Source organism: Gymnodraco acuticeps, unplaced genomic scaffold (genome assembly GCF_902827175.1).
Source record: "Gymnodraco acuticeps unplaced genomic scaffold, fGymAcu1.1, whole genome shotgun sequence".
Taxonomy (NCBI): Eukaryota; Metazoa; Chordata; class Actinopteri; order Perciformes; family Bathydraconidae; genus Gymnodraco; species Gymnodraco acuticeps.
In genome coordinates this window covers 291,301-312,423 of record NW_022990990.1, presented here as the reverse complement: position 1 = coordinate 312,423, position 21,123 = coordinate 291,301, and the positions used below count along the sequence as shown (strand labels likewise).

The 21,123-nt window shown below is 40.0% G+C and overlaps 1 protein-coding gene across 1 annotated transcript in view; it reads left to right on the top strand.

Annotated features, from left to right (window-relative positions):
* The window catches only part of lhfpl3 (LHFPL tetraspan subfamily member 3), a 38,745-nt gene that overhangs the window by 16,576 nt on the left and 1,046 nt on the right, over positions 1-21,123 (top strand). The window contains exons 2-3 of the mRNA XM_034235880.1: positions 19,044-19,274; positions 20,644-20,693. Of these exons, the coding sequence (XP_034091771.1) occupies positions 19,044-19,274; positions 20,644-20,666 (254 nt within the window). The 3' untranslated portion in view covers positions 20,667-20,693. The remainder of the gene's footprint in view (positions 1-19,043; positions 19,275-20,643; positions 20,694-21,123) is intronic.

The following is a 21,123-nucleotide window of genomic DNA, read 5'->3' as shown; positions in this document are numbered from 1 at the left end:
AAGGCTATTTTTATCATCGTCAACATGAATATTAAAGTGACCTACGATAATTACTTTATCTGTTTTAAGAACCAAAGTTGATAAAAACTCAGAGAATTCTGATAAGAATTCTGAATAAGGACCTGGTGCACGGTACACTGTAACAAATAAGATTGGCTGCAAAGTTTTCCAGGTCGGATGCGTAAGACTAAAAACGAGACTTTCAAAGGAGGTATAATTTAATTTTTGTTTAGTATTGATAAGTAAACTTGAGTCAAAGATTGCTGCAACTCCACCTCCTCGGCCCACGCCTCGGGCAATATGAGTATTGATATGGCTGGGTGGAGTGGCCTCATTTATGCTGACATATTCTTCATGTCTCAACCAGGTTTCAGTGAGACGGCATATATCAATATTATAATCTGATATTAAATCATTTACCAATATTGCTTTAGATGCTAGAGATCTTATGTTTCAGAGACCACATTTAATATTCCTGTTTTGTTGCACTGTAGTAGTTGTTGCATTTACTTTTATTAGGTTATTATGTATGAAATATTTAAACTGGAGCATCTGCAGAATAATCCCATACATGGTGTTATAATTCACTAAAGTTAGGCATGATCCAAGAGAAATAAATCTCTGTTTTCGTTATATTCTCAAGCATTTTACTGTGAGGGACTCGATCAAAGGGAGATACAATTGAGTATGATTCACTTTTTTTTCCAAGAGGAAAGGGACACTCACCTGGCGGAAATCTTCATTCCGAGTTCACTTTTCTACATACACTAGGTAGCCAACATTAGAAAATAGTGTCTTTTTTTAACTTTTTCCTTGTGTTTTATTGACTTAGCGAGAAGGGCCATGACACTACTACAGGTCAAAGACACGTAAGCCTTAATTTTTTGCAAACAAACGAATGACCAGAAGACGGCAGCTTTTCAAGCGTCCGTTTGATCCATCAGACTTTGTAGCTGATTCCTCTCCATCGTGCGCTTACTGTCAATAAGTCTCCTCCTCTGCTGCTTGCTTTCACATGTTTCCCAGAGGAGGGGTATACTTTATAGATTTCCCTTCGGGGAGGGGAGTATCTTCTTGATCACTGGACATGGATGGAGAAGACAGCCGGTTGATTTATCTTCCTCCCCCTGAGTTAGGCAGCGGGACAAGGACGGGGTGACCCATTTGAAACTATCTGCCTCCAATAAGCCCATGTGTGTCCCTGCATGTGTCTTTAGGCAGCAGGACAAGGACGGGGTGACCCATTTGAAACTATCTTCCTCCAATAAGCCCATGTGTCTTTGACTGATGCTCATTTCAACATGTTTGAGTTAATGATGCTGCTGTCTGCTGGTGTTGAGGAGACTGACGCCCAGTCCAAGGTTTCCATCATATATCAGATTCTGCTTTGACATGGCATGTCTGAGGGTGAATGATGCTCAGATCCTCCTTGATTTATAGAAGACCACGCCTCTGTGAAGGTTGCACCACATGGGGCATTTTTAAACTCTGAAAAACAGCTCTGAACTCTCTTTTGAAAGACATAAGGAGGATATAACCTTAAGAAAGCTACTTTTCCATGTAGCAGATATTACAAGTGATGTTAAGAGTGATAAGTGGTTGAAACCATCAGTTCTGAGTTGTATGTCACTATGTTTCTGGTCCCGCTCATGTCTACTGTCACATACTTATTAATGGCATATACTGATTTCTATTGACCGATGTCACTGCTTACTATGATGTGCCGACGCTGTGTGCAAATGTCATGTGGATTCTTAGTGGTATGCCTCTTTGACTTTTGTTATATCCCTGTTGTTTGACAGGCTTGTGGCAAAAGAAAACACTTTCATATGCCAGTACCCATCATCTCATGTCAACCCTTTGCTTTCATATATAGCAAAAAGTGTTTTACTTGATTTAGTTTCTTTTGTATTTGTTTGCCCCTACTTTAAAACACATTTATATTATAAAAAACTGTTTTAACTACACACTTTAACCCTACTCCCTATATATGTATATAATTAAGTAAAAGCTTGCTCACCTAAAAGCTTATAATGAGACCTCTGCTACAAACTCAATGGAATATAAACAGAATCACATTAAATACAATAAAAGGGAAAGAAAGGTAAGAAAATAATTTAAAAAAGATCAACGACAAAATATTGATATGTTTCTCATTCAACAAGGTAAAGTTAGACGCAACTTTACGACAAAACATATTACTGAAACATAGAGATAGGTGAAGTCTGCATTGTCTATTCAAAAATGAATAAGAATATAAAATACGAAACTTTACATAAATGTAAAAATGTGTGTTGAAATTTAAAATCTAGAAATGTGGTTTATTGATACTAAAGACAGTACAACGTTGCCATCTTTACATTGACCCAGCTTACTTTATGAAATGTTTAGTTTTGGATCTCTGTGTATTATACTCTCTGCTTTCTCAGCCTTTTTAATACCAGTATATAGCCCACACATCCTTCGTTCTGGTCCTCTCTGCAGATCTAAAGTGCATCCTCATTTCCTCTGTGATGAGCCAGAACAAAACTCTGATCCATTAGATCCACTTCTCAGCAGGATATCTCATTTCCACCATCCCATCCTCTTATCAATCAATACCGTTGTATCGTGAGAGGAAGCTGTTTGATGACTGCAGCCTTTTAGCCATCATACAGACGTGACATTCAGAATATATTAATCTCCTTTCTCTGGCCTCAGATTTAAGTGCTGCATATGGTTGACTGATGAGAAACATAACGGTCATTATTCAGAAACAAATGTTTACCCAAAGAAGTTGCCTCCGAATGGGACACAAATCGGTTCAGGGTCACAAGGCGTCTCCTCCAGCTGGTTTTCCTCCGAGGTAGACGCCTAATTACACTGATCATCCACCGACGATTATAACAGCGGCACATCGGAGGGACCCATGCTGTGTGGAAAACATGACTAACAACTCCAACACTGGAAACATATTGGCGGGAGGGACCGAATCAAAGAAAGCGTAGTAAAAACTGGGGGCTAGAATACAGTAGAATACAAATGAGGTTCGAGCTTGAGAGGACTTCAAAAGGCTCCGTGGCTCTGTTATTTGATAAACTTAGCCGGGGGAGTTGAGAAGCGCGAGCTGTGGGAGTGTTTGCATCCCAGTGGACTTACTTAAGATTACACCAGAGGAACAACACTCGCAGGAAGCTCTCTTAGGTCTGAGTGATGTGTTTTTCTCTCTTAGGTGTGTGTTTGTGGGTAAACGGTTGCTTCTGCCCGGTAGTGTTTGTTTACAGTCACCGTTTTCCGAAGGTCACGGATCAGAGAACACGGACTCTGATCGTGTGTTGTTTCAGTGATGTTCGCAGCCACCTCAGCCACCCATTAATGCTTTTCCTCCCTCCGAGCCATCCGGTTGCCATGGAAACTCTCCGTTCTGCTCCCGCTGGCAGCATCCCATCACTCTCACTGTCTCCAAGAGATTGCCAAGGTGAGCTGCTCAGGATCAGCGTGCCCCTTCAGGAGCTGCAGGAAGGATGGGGGCACCATCTGGGAGCTGAAGGACCCCCCATTCAGGTTCAAACTCTTTCCATTTGGCCGCTTCAGGTCACAGACTTAAGGCCAGGAGAGCGGTGAAGCATCACAGCTGCATGACAAGTGGCAGCATGAGGGTTTCTCTTCTTACATCAATGAGTGGCAACACTTGAAGCAGCACGAATCCTACTATCAGTGGCGTAACAATATGAAGACATTATTATTAATTTCACTTTATACTTAAATATCCCATTCACGTAACTTTTTCTTTTTATGTTTTATGTTCCTATTATGCAAAATCCACTTTTTCACGTCTTTTATACATAAACATGTGACAGACATTGTGTAAAGACATTCTGAAAGTTTCAGGAAAAAAGATTGGCTCTCCTTTTGTCCTGATCCATTTATATAGAAACCTGTCTGAAAATGAGCTGATCAGAATTTGGCCACTTTGTGATGTCATAATGTATTTTTGGGTTAAGTAACCATTAGCCAACCAAGATAACACCCATCCACTTTATCACCTGAATCTCCTCCTAGAGCACCAGTGTGAGAACTATAATATATTGATGAAAAAGAGTATAATAGGGGGACCTTTTTAAATCTCTGATCTTGACTTAACTGATTTTTACAGTTTTTCAACAGAGAGATTACATTAACATTCCTCTCCTGGAGATGGAGATGCCTTTGCACTTCCCTAAAAATGTAGATTCAAACAGACCCCAAGTAAACTGTATTAAATAAAGTAGCCTTTTCTGAAATGCATAATATATTTGGGAGCTTTTTGATCTTCGCCACACTTTAACATATAGTTCTGTGGTGTTGAACAATGCTTGAGCCGATAAACACTAGTTTGAACAGCAAGGAAAGCTACTAAGTGGCCCTGGTGGTACATTTATAAAAGCTGTTTCCAGAGGTCAAGAACGCACTGAGTCTAACTTTTAAAGCCAAAATAGACGAAAGGGATAAGTTCAGTGATATAATGTAAACATATAAAACCCCTCATGGCTGAGTGGACAAAAGCTCCTGATAAGCTAGTAAAATAACTTTGTTTCGATGATACAAGCTCTTACTGGTTGACCCTTCTTCAGCGCTCCATTGTTCTTACCTGCTTGGGGCTTGGTGGATTTATATCAGTGAGATGGAGCTCTGTATTTCTTTCTCCTCCTCATGTCATCAGTCATCATTAAAGCAAAAAGAGAGCAATTCAGGAGTAGGGAGGGGAAAGCTTGAAAGAAAAGAGAAGAACATGTACTCTCTGCCATCTCCTCAGATCAGAGAGGTTCCTGAAACAGAGGAGCAATCCCCTCGACTCGACTTCAAAGGCAGTCGGTTTAGGAAGAAGAAACGGGGACAACATTAAAGATTCGGCCAAAGTTGTGTTCAAGAACGATGTCATCACTATCTGAGGAAGAGAAGAGAAAGCACTTAAATAAAACAAGGATTGATCAACATGATTCGGATCGTATTCAAATAATCCGACCATGTGCCTACCTCTGCCTACAAGAGACATTTAAATATTTTACTCTTGCCTGTCGTCAATGAGCTATGACAATTACGAGCTTCACCAAGGGTATCACTGCAAGGGTGTTGGCTTCAATGCTTAACACATGTTTTGTATTCCTGTCTGGTGTGCAACATGTTGGCAGATTTACTGTCCGGAGTCTTTATTAATAAGGACACCTGTTTCTAAATCCCCCCCTTGATAAATGAGTGGCTGTCCTCCTGTACTTCCACCTAAGCTGCTTAAGCTTACGGTCATACGTGAGTCATGTGTGTCTCATATGGACATGTGGCTGGCTTTAATCCTCAGTCTTTTTCTGTCATATTGACAGCACTGAGGTGTCCTGACACTCGTCTGTACAAATCTAAATAGCAGTCTGCAGGCAGCCCGTCACCATGGCGATGCAGCATCTCTACCTCATCCAACCAGCTGATTGGATCCTCTGCGTGGGGGAGCGACCTCCTGCTCCCCGAAACATAGTCTGTGCTCAGAGGAAATCAGAGAGAGCTTTGATTAAAGCTCGTCTGAAAAACTCTGTTCCAAGTAAGACCAACTTCAAAGAAGACGAGGCGGCGTTTGGAAGAAACTTCTGAAGCCGTCTCCAGTGAACCGAGAGACAGCGGCATGCAACAGAAAGCAAACGATACCGCCACCCAGGAGGATTATCAGAATAACTTTTATGCTGATTATTTCTAAAATAAGAAGGAATGTTTCTGTGGCACTGCATGCCGAGTTGTTTTAAAAAAAAAAATGGGCCACTGGGAGGTGTTTTTAAGTAGCTTGCAAACACACTTGTGAGCACATTCTCACATCTTCAGTACAACAACATTGTCTACTCTTTTTCTTTGAAGGAGTTCCAACGCTACTTCTAAACAGGCATTGTCCAATTTGTGTTTAGCAATTGTAGCGAGGCCGGTCAATATTTAGACCTCCACAGAGGTTGAAACTGAGTGTATGTGTAAGAAGTGGAATCAACTTTGTTTGCTCTAGCTAGACTGCAAACGTTAGCAGCTAACTAGCTTACTAACTGCAACATTCAAATCCAAGAAGCATTTCCTACTCTGTGGATAAATAAGTTCCAGATATCTATTTGGAAGCTGGTCCTGTGTGCTACACTAATTCAAGTTTCCTATGTTCTTGTTATAAACAAAGTGTAAGAAATTCACAAGGGCTACCAACACAAGCAGCACACATTAGCTTGATAGATTTGACAGTATTGATGCCTGAAAAAACACTTAAAGGTTTTCTCTACTTTTGTCTAAACCCAAGACTCATCATTTTAAAGTTGCTCAAAGAAAGTTGTAAATGAATCATTTTAAACCACTATAAACCGTCAATGCAGAGTTACCTTACCTTAAAATAAAGGTGTGTGTATATCCTTGAAAGGTCAGCTGGTATAAATGATAAAGCACTGATAATAAAATAAGTCTTCAGTTTGGCCTGCGCTCGATATAGACCTCTCCTCTCAGACATAATTAGATTGTAAATTTGAATCTCAATCAATTTTACAGCACACTCTTCCCCAGGAACAATCCCCAAACTAGCTTGTCTTTGACACGGAGTTAAGTATTATTTTGCTTTTCAATACATTTAAGGAGGACAGCCTAATGGCCGTTGTCAAACTAGGGAGTAATATTAAGAGTTAAACGTTTTTTTTGCCTCCACTCGACTTGACAGTCCGTCTGCTTTATGTCTTTGAAGTGAGCTTTCTCCGTCTGTGAGCCATTCTCTGATCTGATGGAGGGCAGTGGTCTGTCTGGCGCTGCATTTTTAAACAGCCACTTTCATTCCCTTCATGTCTAAAATGAGGTGCATTGGTATTCCAATCTTGTAGTGCTTGTTCCTGCCGCCTCCCTCCAACCTTCATTTCCAATCCTCACCTGAAAATGACACATAAGAGACAGAGATCTTACAATATCAATAACTTTCAGATTCCGCCATGACACCTCGTGATTTAATAATCTCATCACAATGCTGCAGTTTTTCTCTCCTACCTTCTCCATGCAGCCACTCATGTTATTTTAAGCCTGAGCTTCAAAGATCAAGCACCTTTTTTTATTTCCCCCCCATTTCCTGTCCCTTCACCTTTAGTCTGTGCTTCATCTTGCTCACCTCTCCATCTTCTTTTCATCCTCCACTCTTCGTTGTTGTGCGAGATGGGGAGGGAACATCTTTTGTCCCCCCCCCCCCCGTTTGCTGGCATGCAACAGAGCGGCCATGAGTGACCCCCGTCAGTGTGTAAATCACAAAGAATGTGAGTCTGTGTAGTGCAGAATAGAGCTGAACACAGTTTCAGCGCTGCAGTGAGCAGACAGCTCCTCGTGAGATTACAGTGTTAGCAGGGTGGTTTAAATGGAATTAGCTACAACATATTATTGTCCTCTTTGTAACGCCTGCAGTGATTGCGGTGTTGGTAAATTGACGAAAAAGACGTGCTGCAGGCAGTAGAAATACATTGCTTTTAAAATCGTGCTGTGCAACACGAAAAAAAGGGGCAAATCGTGTTGGTGAACACGAATCAATAGATTAAAAATCGTGTTGGTGAACACGAAATGCCGTGAGACTGGGTTGTATGTGTAGTATCTAATACTTTTTAGTCCCAAAGATGATTTAATATGTACAGTTAATACAACGCAACAAACAAACAAAAGTATTTTGAATGTTTTTCTTTTTACTGGTGTTTGGAAGATTTCTAAAATCCTGCCTGTGTGAGAACTCAAAGATAAGATGTGGAGTCTTGTAGTATGAACAGATATTGCAACACAGATTTTCATACGGTATTTGTATTTTCTTGTAAACTTTCTTGTTGTGTTTTGCCCTAGTGTGCTTTACATAATTTTTTGGATGAATGATGTTCTCCTGTTATTATTATCTACATCTCTTATGAGCACAAATGGGTACCATTGTGATTTAATTTTGGCTCGGTTTATCTTTTCACTAGCTCTCTGTAGTGCTGAACAAAGCGTGACGCTCATGCCAACATTCATTAAAAATCCCTGAATATATAAGTCATTAACTTCAAACTAAATATTTTTTAAATGTTAAATTGTATCTGCTCTAGCATGGTTTGCATTGTGGTGAATGTTGTATGTTCAGCTTAGTCTTAAGGTTTACTTTAAAGATAGAAAAATAAGTTTAATTACAAACATATCTTGTTAATCTGAGTACAATCTGAGGTTGAAACTGATATTTTAATTAAAATGTTCAGGTTGTCCCTACCTACATTTGTATACGTTCTTGTACCTAGCAACATGTGAGTCAGTGTGCAGCGGCCTCAGTGCAGCCCATTAATCTGCAGCGGTCGTTATCACCAACCCTGTGGAGCTAATACTAGAGGTGTTAATTAGGGTGGTGGTATACGGCTGGATTTGTGTTGCAGATCATGCTCCCTTTCCTCTGCCTTATCTCCCAACACACACACACACACACACTCTCTCTCTCTCTCTCTCTCTCTCTCTCTCTCTCTCTCTCTCTCTCTCTCTCTCTCTCTCTCTCTCTCACACAGTTATTTATGGTGCATTCCACAGGCCCAGCTGTAGCAGTGTACTTTATGCAGCTCGTGTTCCTTTAAACGTCACGGTTATTGGGGGGGAGTGAGCGCTGGTGTCTTGCACTGAGAATCAGCATCAAGGTGCACCGTGGGTAATGATATTAATGGGAGTTAATTGGGGCAGAAACTGGCAGATGTAAGCAGGTATGAGGACAAAATACCCCCTCCTCTCGCTCTGCACCCCCTGCCCTGATCCCGTGTGTGTGTGTGTGTGTGTGTGTGTGTGTGTGTGTGTGTGTGTGTGTGTGTGTGTGTGTGTGTGTGTGTGTGTGTGTGTGTGTGTGTGTGTGTGTGTGTGTGTGTGTGTGTGTGTGTGTGTGTGTGTGTGTGTGTGTGTGTGTGTGTGTGTGTGTGTGTGTGTGTGTGTGTGTGTGTGTGTGTGTGTGTGTGTGTGTGTGTGTGTGTGTGTGTGTGTGTGTGTGTGTGTGTGTGTGTGTGTGTGGCTTTTTATACCATATGCTGAATTGCAAAAGACTAAAAATGCTTTAATGGGAAGATAATCTCCAGATTCATTGATAACAAGAATAAAACGTTACTTAAAGACTTTCAAGGAGCTATCGCCACTGTAAAGTGTATTTGAGCACCTGAAAAAGTGCTTAGAAATCAAATGTATTATTATTATTTAAGACGGGTGATATAGAAATGTACTCCAGGGTGACGTCACTGTTGGAACAGTTCCTCGTTCAAAGATACATTTAAGTCTGTTTCAGTCCACTTTCAAAACACTCGTTGAATAATAATAACCCTTTATTCCAGCTTTACTTTAGTTAATTGCAGTAAGAAAAACAGTCTATTTGTATTCAAAAGAATCTAATCATTCCTATTGAGGAATCTATCACACCTTATCTGTTCAATACTGAAATGACCAAAGAGGAGAAAGATGAAGAGTGAGATGTAGCTCTGCTCAGTAACTCACCTTCTCATCGATTAATCGTTGTTCCTAGGAGTCCTGCGTGAGCTTCGGATCATTACTCACCACCTCCTGCTTTTATTGATCTACTACCACAATCAAAAAAACCTTCACTGAAGAAACCTGTCTCTAACATTTCTGAAGAGCCTGTGAGTTGATCATATTAATTTGAAGCGTTAGATATTTTCTTTTCTTACGAGTCTGAATGTTACCCTGAGCTCCTATGTGTTTGAAATCATCACTCATTGAAAGTGTTGAAAAGAGCTGACATGATTCCCTGTTGGATGATTTCCCATTACCCTTTATAATGTGAAGGAGATTGTGCAGGCTGTAGTGAGATGAGAATTTATTTATAAGGAGATGAGTATTTTTACCCCGTTGGCCGCCCCCTGTTGTTATTGCTCATTACACTTTAGCTGAACAGCAATTCTGTGCAAGCCTGAAACAAAACAAATGTGTCAAAGATAAAAGATTGCCCTCTGCCTACTTTAGAAACATTTGAATGCCATTTTGGGAATAGACATGAGGTTAGAGCCTTTTTCTTGCTGATAAAAGCAGAGAAAATAAATCACATGTCTGCCAAAGCTAAAAGATTAGATTCAGTACATTTTGGTAAACAGGGAGAAAAGTGCTTTGCAGGAAACATTTACGTATTGAAAATGGAGGGATGATGCAACAGTCACTGAGAATTATTTATTTATTTTGTACATTTATGCAAAAGCATGCAAAGAGTGAAGACTGCATATTTACCTTAGGTACACACACACTTTTAAGGCACTGAACCTGAAGGCTGTCTCTACTGCACAGAAATGGCATTCAGATGAGTCAGAAAAAACAAACCCCAGGTCTCTCTGATCCCCTGTATTCCTCTTTTATTCAAACTCTGCGGGAGAGTCGAGGTTTGCTGTTGAGACTGCTTGCTGTTCAACTCATTCTATTAATATTACATCTGAACAGCCTGCAGGAGCTGCGTTTACACAGGAGAGAACTGAGTGTGTACCAAATCCTCTAATAGGAATACAAGGAAATCAACACTTGATCACTGTGGGAGACATGGGGTGAGTTTAGCATTTTGTGAATATGAAAAACTATTTCCTGGAGTTCCGAATAGTCCAAAATGTTAATGAAGACGTCCTTACATGATCCATTTTGAGAAGCCTACTTTTTAGATTGAAAGGCGAGAATTAACCTGTGGATTTATACTTTTGTGAGATTTTAACAAAGCAGTCCTGTACCCGAATCTTGTTTTTAAAAAAAAAAAAAAAAAAACATTGAGAAATTGATTTACATTACAGTTCTTTAGCGGTAACATTTTTACCTAATGGTGGCAGTAGATGGCGTATAAGGGAATCAGAAAAGTTATTACAATAAATCCTGTGGAGAACGTGAATCACTAAATCACATTTAATCATCATCATCAGCTTTTATTGAAGAGACTCTTGGTCTATTATTAAAAGACATGCAACACTCAAATATAAATTTAAAAAAGGCAGTTATACCCTGTAGCGTAGGCAGAATTGTACTTTAGGGTGGGCCTGTATAAAATAGGGTGGGCCAGCTTTTTCCAGGGAGAAAAATGACTTTAAATTAGGCCTGGCCTATAATAATAATATATAATAATGCCCATTGCCAAGCATCGTTGTAGCATTTCCCTCCGAATAATGGTCGAAAACTTGACTGATGATAGGAATTCATTGAAATCTCCAATATCAACGTAAGAGCTATAAAGACACAAAAATAACAAATACATTTAGGTTCCATCCGTATTTGAATCACTTTAGCATACTACCAAAAGTGAACTGTAAACAGACAGCAAAGCTACAAAACAGTATACAAACGAATTAGGACACAACCTACATGTTTATATTATAGTTAATACCAACTTTGTGCCTCTTCGGGGGGTGCTAAACTTAAACACAAACTTTATCCTTTACTTTCTCCATCTTTTTAAGTAGATTAATCTCCGCTCCTTTTCTACGTCAAGTTGTTTCCATAGAAACAACAACTTCCTGTCAACAGCGTAAATTCGCCTTCAAAATAAAAGCATCTAAATAACACAGGAAGTTAACCTAAATTACATTTAAGACATATTTACAACTGCAACGAAAGTAACAAAAACAATGTAATATCCTTTTCAGTTTCACAGAACACAAATTGGGTTATTTACAATTGTTATGTAACTCTTTTATTGCACTAGGTAACAGCAACAATAGGTTGTAGCATTCAAACCTGCTCATGGACTTGCAGTGGTCCTCGCTTTTTTTATGTCTCCAACGAGTTACGCAGGTGCTTCCAGTCTACATATCCATCCCTCGTAAATGCACCTTCAGCTCCTGGGCTGGGGAAATGTCTGCACATTTTACAGAAAAGCGCGTCCCTGCAGGCAGCTCTCTGCCTCTCTCACGTTACTATGGCGCGCGCCGGAACCAACAACCAGTTTTTACCGTAAATGAGTTTGGTTCAGAGGATAAAACACATACAACATTAATTCAACTCGATATTTGTTCACTTGAATTTCACTTTGAATGCTTGGATATTCTCAATGGGTGAATACATTTTTTTTATAATAATAATTTTTAAAAAATTACACCGAAGCTTTCTCAGGGTGGGCCAATGAGTGGCTACGCCACTGGTCAATGTTTCCACAGAGGTGACTGGTATCGTACAGCACTGAGACACGGATTTGAAAGCAGCATAATGACAGAGTTATGAGAAACATTCAATCGACAGATGAATTTGTACATCAGATTTCACAAGAGAGCATGGAACGTGTTGACTCGTGCATTACAAAACATTTCACTTGCACAGCTGCACCACCTTGGTTTTCTAGGCAGCATATGCAGACAGTCATAAATTAGGCAACCTGGAGCTTCTGGAGGCTCGCCTTCTTAAACTTGACCCACAAGGGGGCAGTATAGAGGAGTACAATAAGCTCTAAAGAGGTTCACCTTAACCTTATCTGAACACCAAGATAATTTTCTAGCCAACATGTTAGCTTGTCTATACATGTCATCATCATCAGCCTTTTCATCTGTGATGATGTGTACCAGATACTTAGTGTTACAGCAAACAGACAGCACCTGTCCTGACAGAGAATGTTGTAAAACAAAGGTTCTTATCCCCTTTTGCTCTGCAGATCATTACAGCGCTCTTCTTAGCATTGTATTTAACATCAAATTTGACTCCATAATCAGAACACACATTTAGCAACTGTTGAAATCCAGCACTGCTAGGAGAAACAATAGCCAAATCATCGGCATACATAAGATGGTTTACAATCACATCACCAATCACACATCTGTTTTACAGACACTTGATAGATCATTCATATAGAATAGATATTAAAAAGGCATGGTGAGAGGAGCCCCCCCTGGCGAACTCCATTACCAACACCAAATGGCGCCGAGACTGCATTCTCCTAATTAATGTATAGATCAAGTAACTGTTGAGAGAATTTGAGTCTGGATCAGGTTGTAGAAATCAGCCAGCACGGCAAGAAAACGTATAGTTAATACATATTTACCTTGTGTATTTCTCGTTTTGATACACAGTGACAGAAAATATATATATATTTAACCATATCATTTACTTTTTTTTGTCTTTGTGTATTTGTATATTGACCCAAGGATTAATATATGTTGTAAAACAAATAAACATAGCATTCCTGAAAACGTACCAGCATGTTAATAATTGTCCACGTCCTTGTTGACAATCTTCACTGTTGAGACAGAAATCACCAAACCAACATTTTGATGCAGAATTCACTGGAATCGGATTAATTAGCCTTAAACCTGTGGCAAAATATAATTAAAATACAGCGATATTGTGAACATGTTGTCTTTTTTTTTTAAATACAAATTATTTTCAGCAACATACCGTTGCTTTAAACTGTGTCTCCCTTTGCTGTCAGCACATTGACCTCCAAACTCAGGAAGGCTGCAGGAAAGTCAATAGACTCTGTGCCTCCTGGGAAATGTAGGCGTAGGATATGGATTAGAGTGCTTTCACATCGATGCTGGTTATTATTACAGCCGCTTGTTGCTGCTTTTATTAGTACAACTGAGGGGCTGGGGGCGTTTAACTCATGGCCCAGACACCCATCATGCATCTGTCTACACTCTTTATCAGGGCCGGACTGGGAAAATAAGTCAGGCCGGGAATTATACACCCAGCCAGGCCACTATCAGTTTTCTTTTGTGCCATTTTTCTGGATTTATTTGTCAATATTTACAGCGTTGCTGCCCATAGTGATAGCCCTAAACTTTAAATCTACTACCCTAGAATAAACATATGGACATGGGTTACTGTTTAAAATAATGTGCAAATCTATTTAGGAACCTATGTGAACATATTTTAAGTGCAGGTGGACCTCAAATCCTATAGGGGGGTCCGGGGGCATGCTCCCCCGGTAAGATTTATTTTTTAAATGTTGGACTTAAATGCATCAATCTGGTTCACTTTGAGGGGGAAATAAAGAGAGAGACTACACCTATATGAAACAGAACTGTATACATTTAAATAATCATAAAATCATAAGTACATGGCCATAACCAATAACATACCATATCCAATATGAAAAAACATTGAAACTTGTTTATTTATTTGTTTTTGGTACATTTATAGTTGTGAGTGTGTCTGTGCTCCTGAATCAGCCTCTCCTGTCTCCCTCCTCTCCCCCTGCTCCTCTTTGAGGCAGCAGCAAAGACTAGTTTTAGCTAACAAGTTTATCTTGCTCTTTTTTCACCTAGTTAAAACATTTTTTTAATTATTCATCCATATTTTACTAATCACTCCCCATTCAAATGGAAATATGTGTTTACATAAATGGTGACCAAACCGTTTGAGACCCACAGAGAACTTAGACTAAGTTAACTATCTAAACACTCAGAGAGTCCTTTACCTCACCTGAGCTGTAGTTATCAGTCTCTCAGTCTGACTGGAGAGGACTCTCCTCCACCTTGTTGACAGCTCATGATATGCGTTAGCGCAGCTAGCTAGCACCAGATGCTAACAATAACAATACACGTAACCGGTGCACGCGCTTTCTCTCTCGCTCTCGCGCCACACATACATACCCTCCCGAGCTTGAATGACACACAGAGACCAATCGAGGGCATTAGTATGATCTGTATGAAAGTGGCCATGTCGGCAGGCCACATCATGAAGACAGCCAGTCACCCTCTGTGAGGCAGAGTCAGACCCACATTTGCGCAGCGTTGCGTTCACAATCCATACATAAAAAACAGAATCCTCAGGCCAGCAGGCCACTTAACAGGCCAGGCCATCGGGAAACCTCCCGGTCCTCCCGATGGCCAGTCCGGGCCTGCTCTTTATCAGAGTTGGGTGTAACAATATTACTTTTGTCGGTAACGGAGTAGTGTAACGCGCTACTTTTATAATTCAGTAATCACACTACAGTTACTAACATTGCCCCGACACGCGTTACTTCGTTACTTTTATAAAATCACTCATAATCACACTAACAGACAAGAGGGGTTTCCGCCGCAGGTTTATATACGTAATCTGCGCGACTTGCGCGACATGGCTGAGTCAGCGATAACTTTCGAGGGGTGGAGGTATGCCCATTATTTTTGAGTTCGTCCGAAGAATAGACAGGAATGTGACGGTGAGGTTTTTTTTTTTTTAAACAAAATTCAAAAAATATCTGTTTTGCCGATAGCAGCTAGTTTGATGATCAGTCTTTATGTAAAACGTTATTAAATACAACTTTTCTGTGCACCTCACAGTTTGGTGAGGTGCAAACTGTGTCCAGGCCAGAAGCTGTTATCCACTGCTGTAAACACCACCTCAAACTTCAACAAACACCTGCAAAGAACACATGCTAAGTTGAAGCTAATAGCTAAGGACCCCCGAACCCAGAGATGTTGTGAGTGCGCCGCCGCCGACTCCGAAGCAGCAACAATTTGAATTTGGAGGACCGGTAACCAAAGCAGAGATGGACAGGCTTGTAGCATTCTTCATAGTAGAGGAAATGTTGCCCATTTGCACAGTCACCATCGTTCAGAGATATACTGCGCAAAATACAGATAGCAGGAGACAGAGGACAGCCATGTAGGAAAACATTCAGGAGCTATCTGGATCAGTCTTATGCGACAATGGAAACTGAACTAAAGAGAACATTTGAAACTTTAGCAGTCTGCGTGATCTGCCTGTAGGGAGGGGCGGGCCGGCCCTGCGAGTAAAGTAACGAGTAAAGTAATGAGTAAAGTAACGAGTTACTTTATGTAGAGAGTAACGAAGTGTAATATATTATTTATTTGTTTTAAAGTAATGTGTAATATATTACTTCTTTTTAGTAACGACCCCATCTCTGCTCTTTATCTACTCTCTCTGGATATGGTGCACACAAAGAGCAACAGGTGGGAACATGGGGGAGAGGAGGGACACAAGTTTGACATTTCTGGAGATAATCTGTTTGCTTTATCTGCTGGCTGCTCACCTTGTGCCAACACTCTTTAGTACCTACATTTGTGAAGCCCCTGAATGCAGCAGTGGGATAACTAAGTAGCCTACTTTACTTAGGTTAAGTACTGAGCCGTTTCTTCTCATGAAACTTCTACTCCATTGCATTTCAGAGGGTTATGTTTAGGTTTTGCTCAATTAATCGTATTTTAATCGCAATTACGATTATGGCTTGCAACGATTACGAAAACAACGTAATCGAAATAAAACGATTATTTTTTTATTGTTATTACCTTTTTTTTTAAATTATTACTTTTTTTTTCTTTTTCAGTTACTTAAAGTTCAGGGTAATCAACTGTTAAAAACATACTGTTCACATTTCTTTCTCCAATAAATTGATGTTTTCAAAGCAAATGGATAATCGTTTTTAATAATCGTGATATCAATTATTGACCCAAATAATCGAGATTATGATTTTTGCCATAATCGAGCAGCCCTAGTTATGTTATACTACTATTAGGTGACAGTTTTACTTACTTGACAGACTCATCTTTAGGCAGAATTGTCCACAATGACATACAGAGCTCTCAGAGCTGTGAATCAGTTGCTGCCTGGACCAACTGTGAGTGTGACCACAGCATCAGTGTGTGTAGAAGAGAGCTCTCTTAAAAACTCAGTCTGTCACTGTAATGAAGACAGCCGGACGCACGACATTGTGAAGCGTTGAAAATATTCTCTCTCCTTCTGCCTCCTCCCTCACCTGTCCGTCCTATTAAGGCTTTGCTGTCACCTAATCTCTTTCTGTTTTCTCTCTTCTACACATTTTTTATAAATAACAATATTTATTTGATAGAATATTGTTTTTTTTCTTTTTCTGATTTGTGGATTATTCTTTTTATTTTTAAGTTTTATCCATACTGTTAGGGAATAATTTGCTTAGGTATTCAACCTTTGACACAGTTCATAGTTTTCTATATATTTCGTATAGTTCTACGGCCTTGGGTATAGCTGCTATCTCTCTTAAGGAGGGGCAGCTTGGGCGCATTGTTGAGGCTATGACAGAGCACAAGCCGCCATGAGGTCGGTTATTGTTCAGGGACATCTAGAGGCCCTTCTTTTTAGGAACGTAAGTTCCCTGGCGCGCATTCTTTTCTATGGACGACAGCTCTAGTTAGATTCAGGGTCCATATTTGTTTAGTCTCGCTGATGAGGAATGTTGTCTATTACACTCTGAACTAGTTGAAACCTCGAACTACAGAAGACTTCTTCAGAATTGGTTTCGCATCCGCTGTGTCAACTCGTGGCTCAGCACATGTCTTGTGAATTCTCCAGCTGAAGCTCCAAATAAACCATCAGTGTTTGCCATCAAAGTTCCAGCTCTCTCCGTGTCTCTCTGACTCCTGTCTCCATTGCTTCAGAAGTGTCCATCACACATACTTCATTTTGTTTTGTATGCCCTGTAACCAATTCAATTCTTAAAATGCAAATAAATAAATAACAACAAATATATATTTGATCCTGTTTCTCAAAGTAAACCTGCTTGTACTGCAACAGTTAGATCCTCTGCTGATACACATTATCCTCTGTGAATTTGTATTTGATTAACTATACTTAAAGTGGACCTATCATGCTATATTCGAATAATATATTGTAGGGCCATACCTATATAAAATGTCTTTGAAGTTTTTTTTTCAAAATACCAAACAGACATGCATTTTAGCCATGCCTCATTTAGCTCTATTTGCTGTATTCCAGCCCTGTTTTTGGCTGATTCTGTGGTAAATGAGCTGCAGCTGACCTCGCCCCCCTCCTTTGCAGGGGGGCGAGGCACGAGTGTCATGTTACCATGCTGTTATGCCACGCAACCTCTCATTCCCCTGATAGGTGGAGTTTCCCATATAGGCGGAGCTCCTTGTTTCTGACGTCAGAGATATTTCAAATCTGGATCAGTCTGTATCAGATCCGTTGCAGCCCCGTTTTTAGAGATTTGGGTATGGAGGAAAAGAGAGAGGGTTGTGTTTTCTGACACTTGGTGAGTTCCCTGACACACCGGGGACACATATTCATGTATAAAAGACGTACAAAAGTGCATTTTGCATGATAGGTCCCCTTTAAATCTTAATCTTAAGCCCCACGGACCCGGTTCCGGGGCCGAAATCGCGTAATTTGCAGGAAACAACGTCTAAGGAACCTTAATATTTAATAAACTATGAATATTTTATATCCATATAACGGAAAAAAACTCATTTAACTGATCTTTTTCATTTAAAAAAACAAAAACAAACACACAATGCTAACACTGACCCTCTGAATTAGCCGCGAGTGAAAAATGCTAACCTATTACTGCACCGATGGCTTACCTTCGCCTTTGTCTGGTCTAAACTGGTCTTCAATGGCATTAAAACGATGCTGTAGTTAATCCATAGGTTAATATCCAATGTGACTGTGTCCCCTTTGAAATGTTCTGATAATCCATGCGCAAAGACGCCACCTTTTTTTTTTTAACATGAGTGTGTGCGGGACGATTTCCCTTCGATTCTATTGGCTCTAACGGTCGGGAAGAGATGTCACATGTCAAAATCGAGCAAGGGGGGCCAGAGATAAGGAAAATCCACCCAAATGGGCCCAGAAGAGGTTTTGCTAAATCTGTCTAAAAAGGTCAAATATCACTTGTTTTGCATCAATCTTGATACAGGGTACTTATTATATGTTGTACTTTGGATTCCTAAAGCTTTTAGTCTACCATCCCATCATTCAAGGTTAGTTTTCACTATAAGTACAACATTTTGTTTTGGACAGACACTATAATTTACAGTTTTTTACCATGTTCAATCTGAATTTTCTTTAAAATAAAAAACATCTATATTGATTCTGACTTTTCTACATCCAACTCACAGGTTTATCATTACTTTGAGAAAAAAGATTATTAATTTAACCCTTTTAGAAGGGAAGATATGGTCATTTGTTCTGGGAATGTCATTTTCGAGCCTGAAACCTGAAAAACAGGCTTGGGGCTTAACAGGTAAATTTGTCCTTGCATTTGCACTTCATACCAGGCACACCTTTTATAGATTGAGGTTTGCAGAGTATCCCAAATGTAACATGAAGTCCCTTTACAGCCCATTAAGCCCCTCGTCCCTCTCCCCCCGCTGCAGGAACCGCTCTGGTCCTGGGCTGCTTGATCTACCCTGACGGCTGGGACAGTGACGAGGTGAAGCGGATGTGCGGCGAAGAGACGGACAAATACACGCTGGGGGCCTGCTCGGTGCGCTGGGCCTATATCCTGGCCATCATGGGCATCATGGACGCCCTCATCCTCTCCTTCCTGGCCTTCGTCCTGGGGAACCGGCAGGACGGTCTGATGTCTGACGAGCTGCTGGGGGAAAGTAAGAGAATAAAACCTTCATGGGTCATAACACAGAAGAGGACACAGAGTTTAGACGGTGCTGTAGCAAGCAAGGAGACTATTGTGTACAGTTTTCATGGTCAGGCTCTCAAAATCATCATGAAGTGGCATTTTAATCTCCAAAGGGACTGAGTAGACCAAGAAAAGTAATAGTGACGCAACAAATACATTACTTAAAATGACTTTGGGTTTTTTTCCAATTGTATATATTGTTAGAGGCCATTAATTGATAACCATGACAGGAACCAAGGGAAAACACACAAAGCCTTACTCTTGACAGCTTTGCCAAGTTAAATCTAAAGCTCATAACACCTTCTCCACTAGATGTGTTGCCATTTCAAATTGGAAACACCAAAAGATTGGTAGTACATTTTGTAATTAACAATAAAATAAAAGCTGTAGTGAATTAAAACCTGAAATGAGATTCAGGCTATTTTCCCTGAACTTATTAGAAAATCCATATGACCTGAACGTGTGCTCCGAGTCTGAATTGTATTCCACTTTTGGCTCGATATTATAATTCTTCAAAGTTGTAATGCTCAAGTCCAGGCTAAGTCAGTGTTTTTTGAGTCAATGAGTTAAATGTGTGACTTGTATCCACACCTCTGCTATCATTTAGTGCTTAATAAGCCTTTCTAGTATGGCTCCGTACGTCAGCCAACAGCTTGAAATGGAAATCCTAATTTCCCACTCTGAAATTATTCATTTAATGGTTGTAATACACCACCTGCTTGCTTCTTTTGGGCGAAATGACAACTGGACTCAGACCCAAAGAACATTAAAGGAGGCAGGGAGGAGAGGAGAATACTGATGAAGAAGGGCAGAGATGAGAAGCAATGAGAGGAGAGGAAGAAAAAAATGAATGAATTTACACCGATAGCAAGGGTTAATTGAAGCCTGGGGACGCTGGACAGAGTCATGAATTACTAATGGCTGTTTATACAGCTTGCTGCCAGCCTGTCGAAATGAATCACAGCCACACTATCAGCCTGTTAGCTCCTATAGGCACAAAAGACTAGGAGGAAGAAGCCATTATAAAGAGGGAAGGACAAGACGGAGAAGGATAATGAGCCGAGGAGGAGGGAGACAGATGTGCGCGAAGTATTGCAAATCAAAGTGAAACATGGGGGATTCATCAAACAGGAGATCAAGTTTAAATGGGATGTTTTCCTGTCTTGTCAATTAAGGAGAATGGATAGTGACACCTGTCCACAAACATCAATGTGTTTGTTTTAATTCATGCATCCTTTAGGGGGGAAGATGATTGATGTAACACTGCCACCTGCTGTTTAAGTAGATGGGTATCTATCCTGTCCATGCTGAATTGTTCTCTTTGTTTTTACCCACAGAGAGCGGCAGTAACGCCATATAATACCTGGTGATGATCAAGCACAAAGAGGTAAGGATCATACTAAAGTTTTGGCAGATATGTTTAGTATCTCTGGAAAGTTATTTTGATGATAGAATAGTGTTTGATTGGTTTCAACTGAGCTTGTTTGCAGAGTTGATCATTTCTGATCTAGCAGAACATATTTCCTGCAACCGCATGCTCTTAAAGTAATCTTTATTATCATTATAATTATCATAAAAAGCAGCAGTAATCACAATCAATTCAAAATATGTATTCATAATCAGATCAAAAATAATCATCATGTAACGACTTTGTTTATTTGGATTTTAACTTGGCTATTTTTACATAAATCAGCACTTAAATAACAAAATAACAATAATTACGTATCCACTAATTATAATCACTTTGATGGTGGTATATTTGGCATATCCAAATGTATTTGTGCAATAATTGGATGGTGTGTGTATGCGAGTGCACC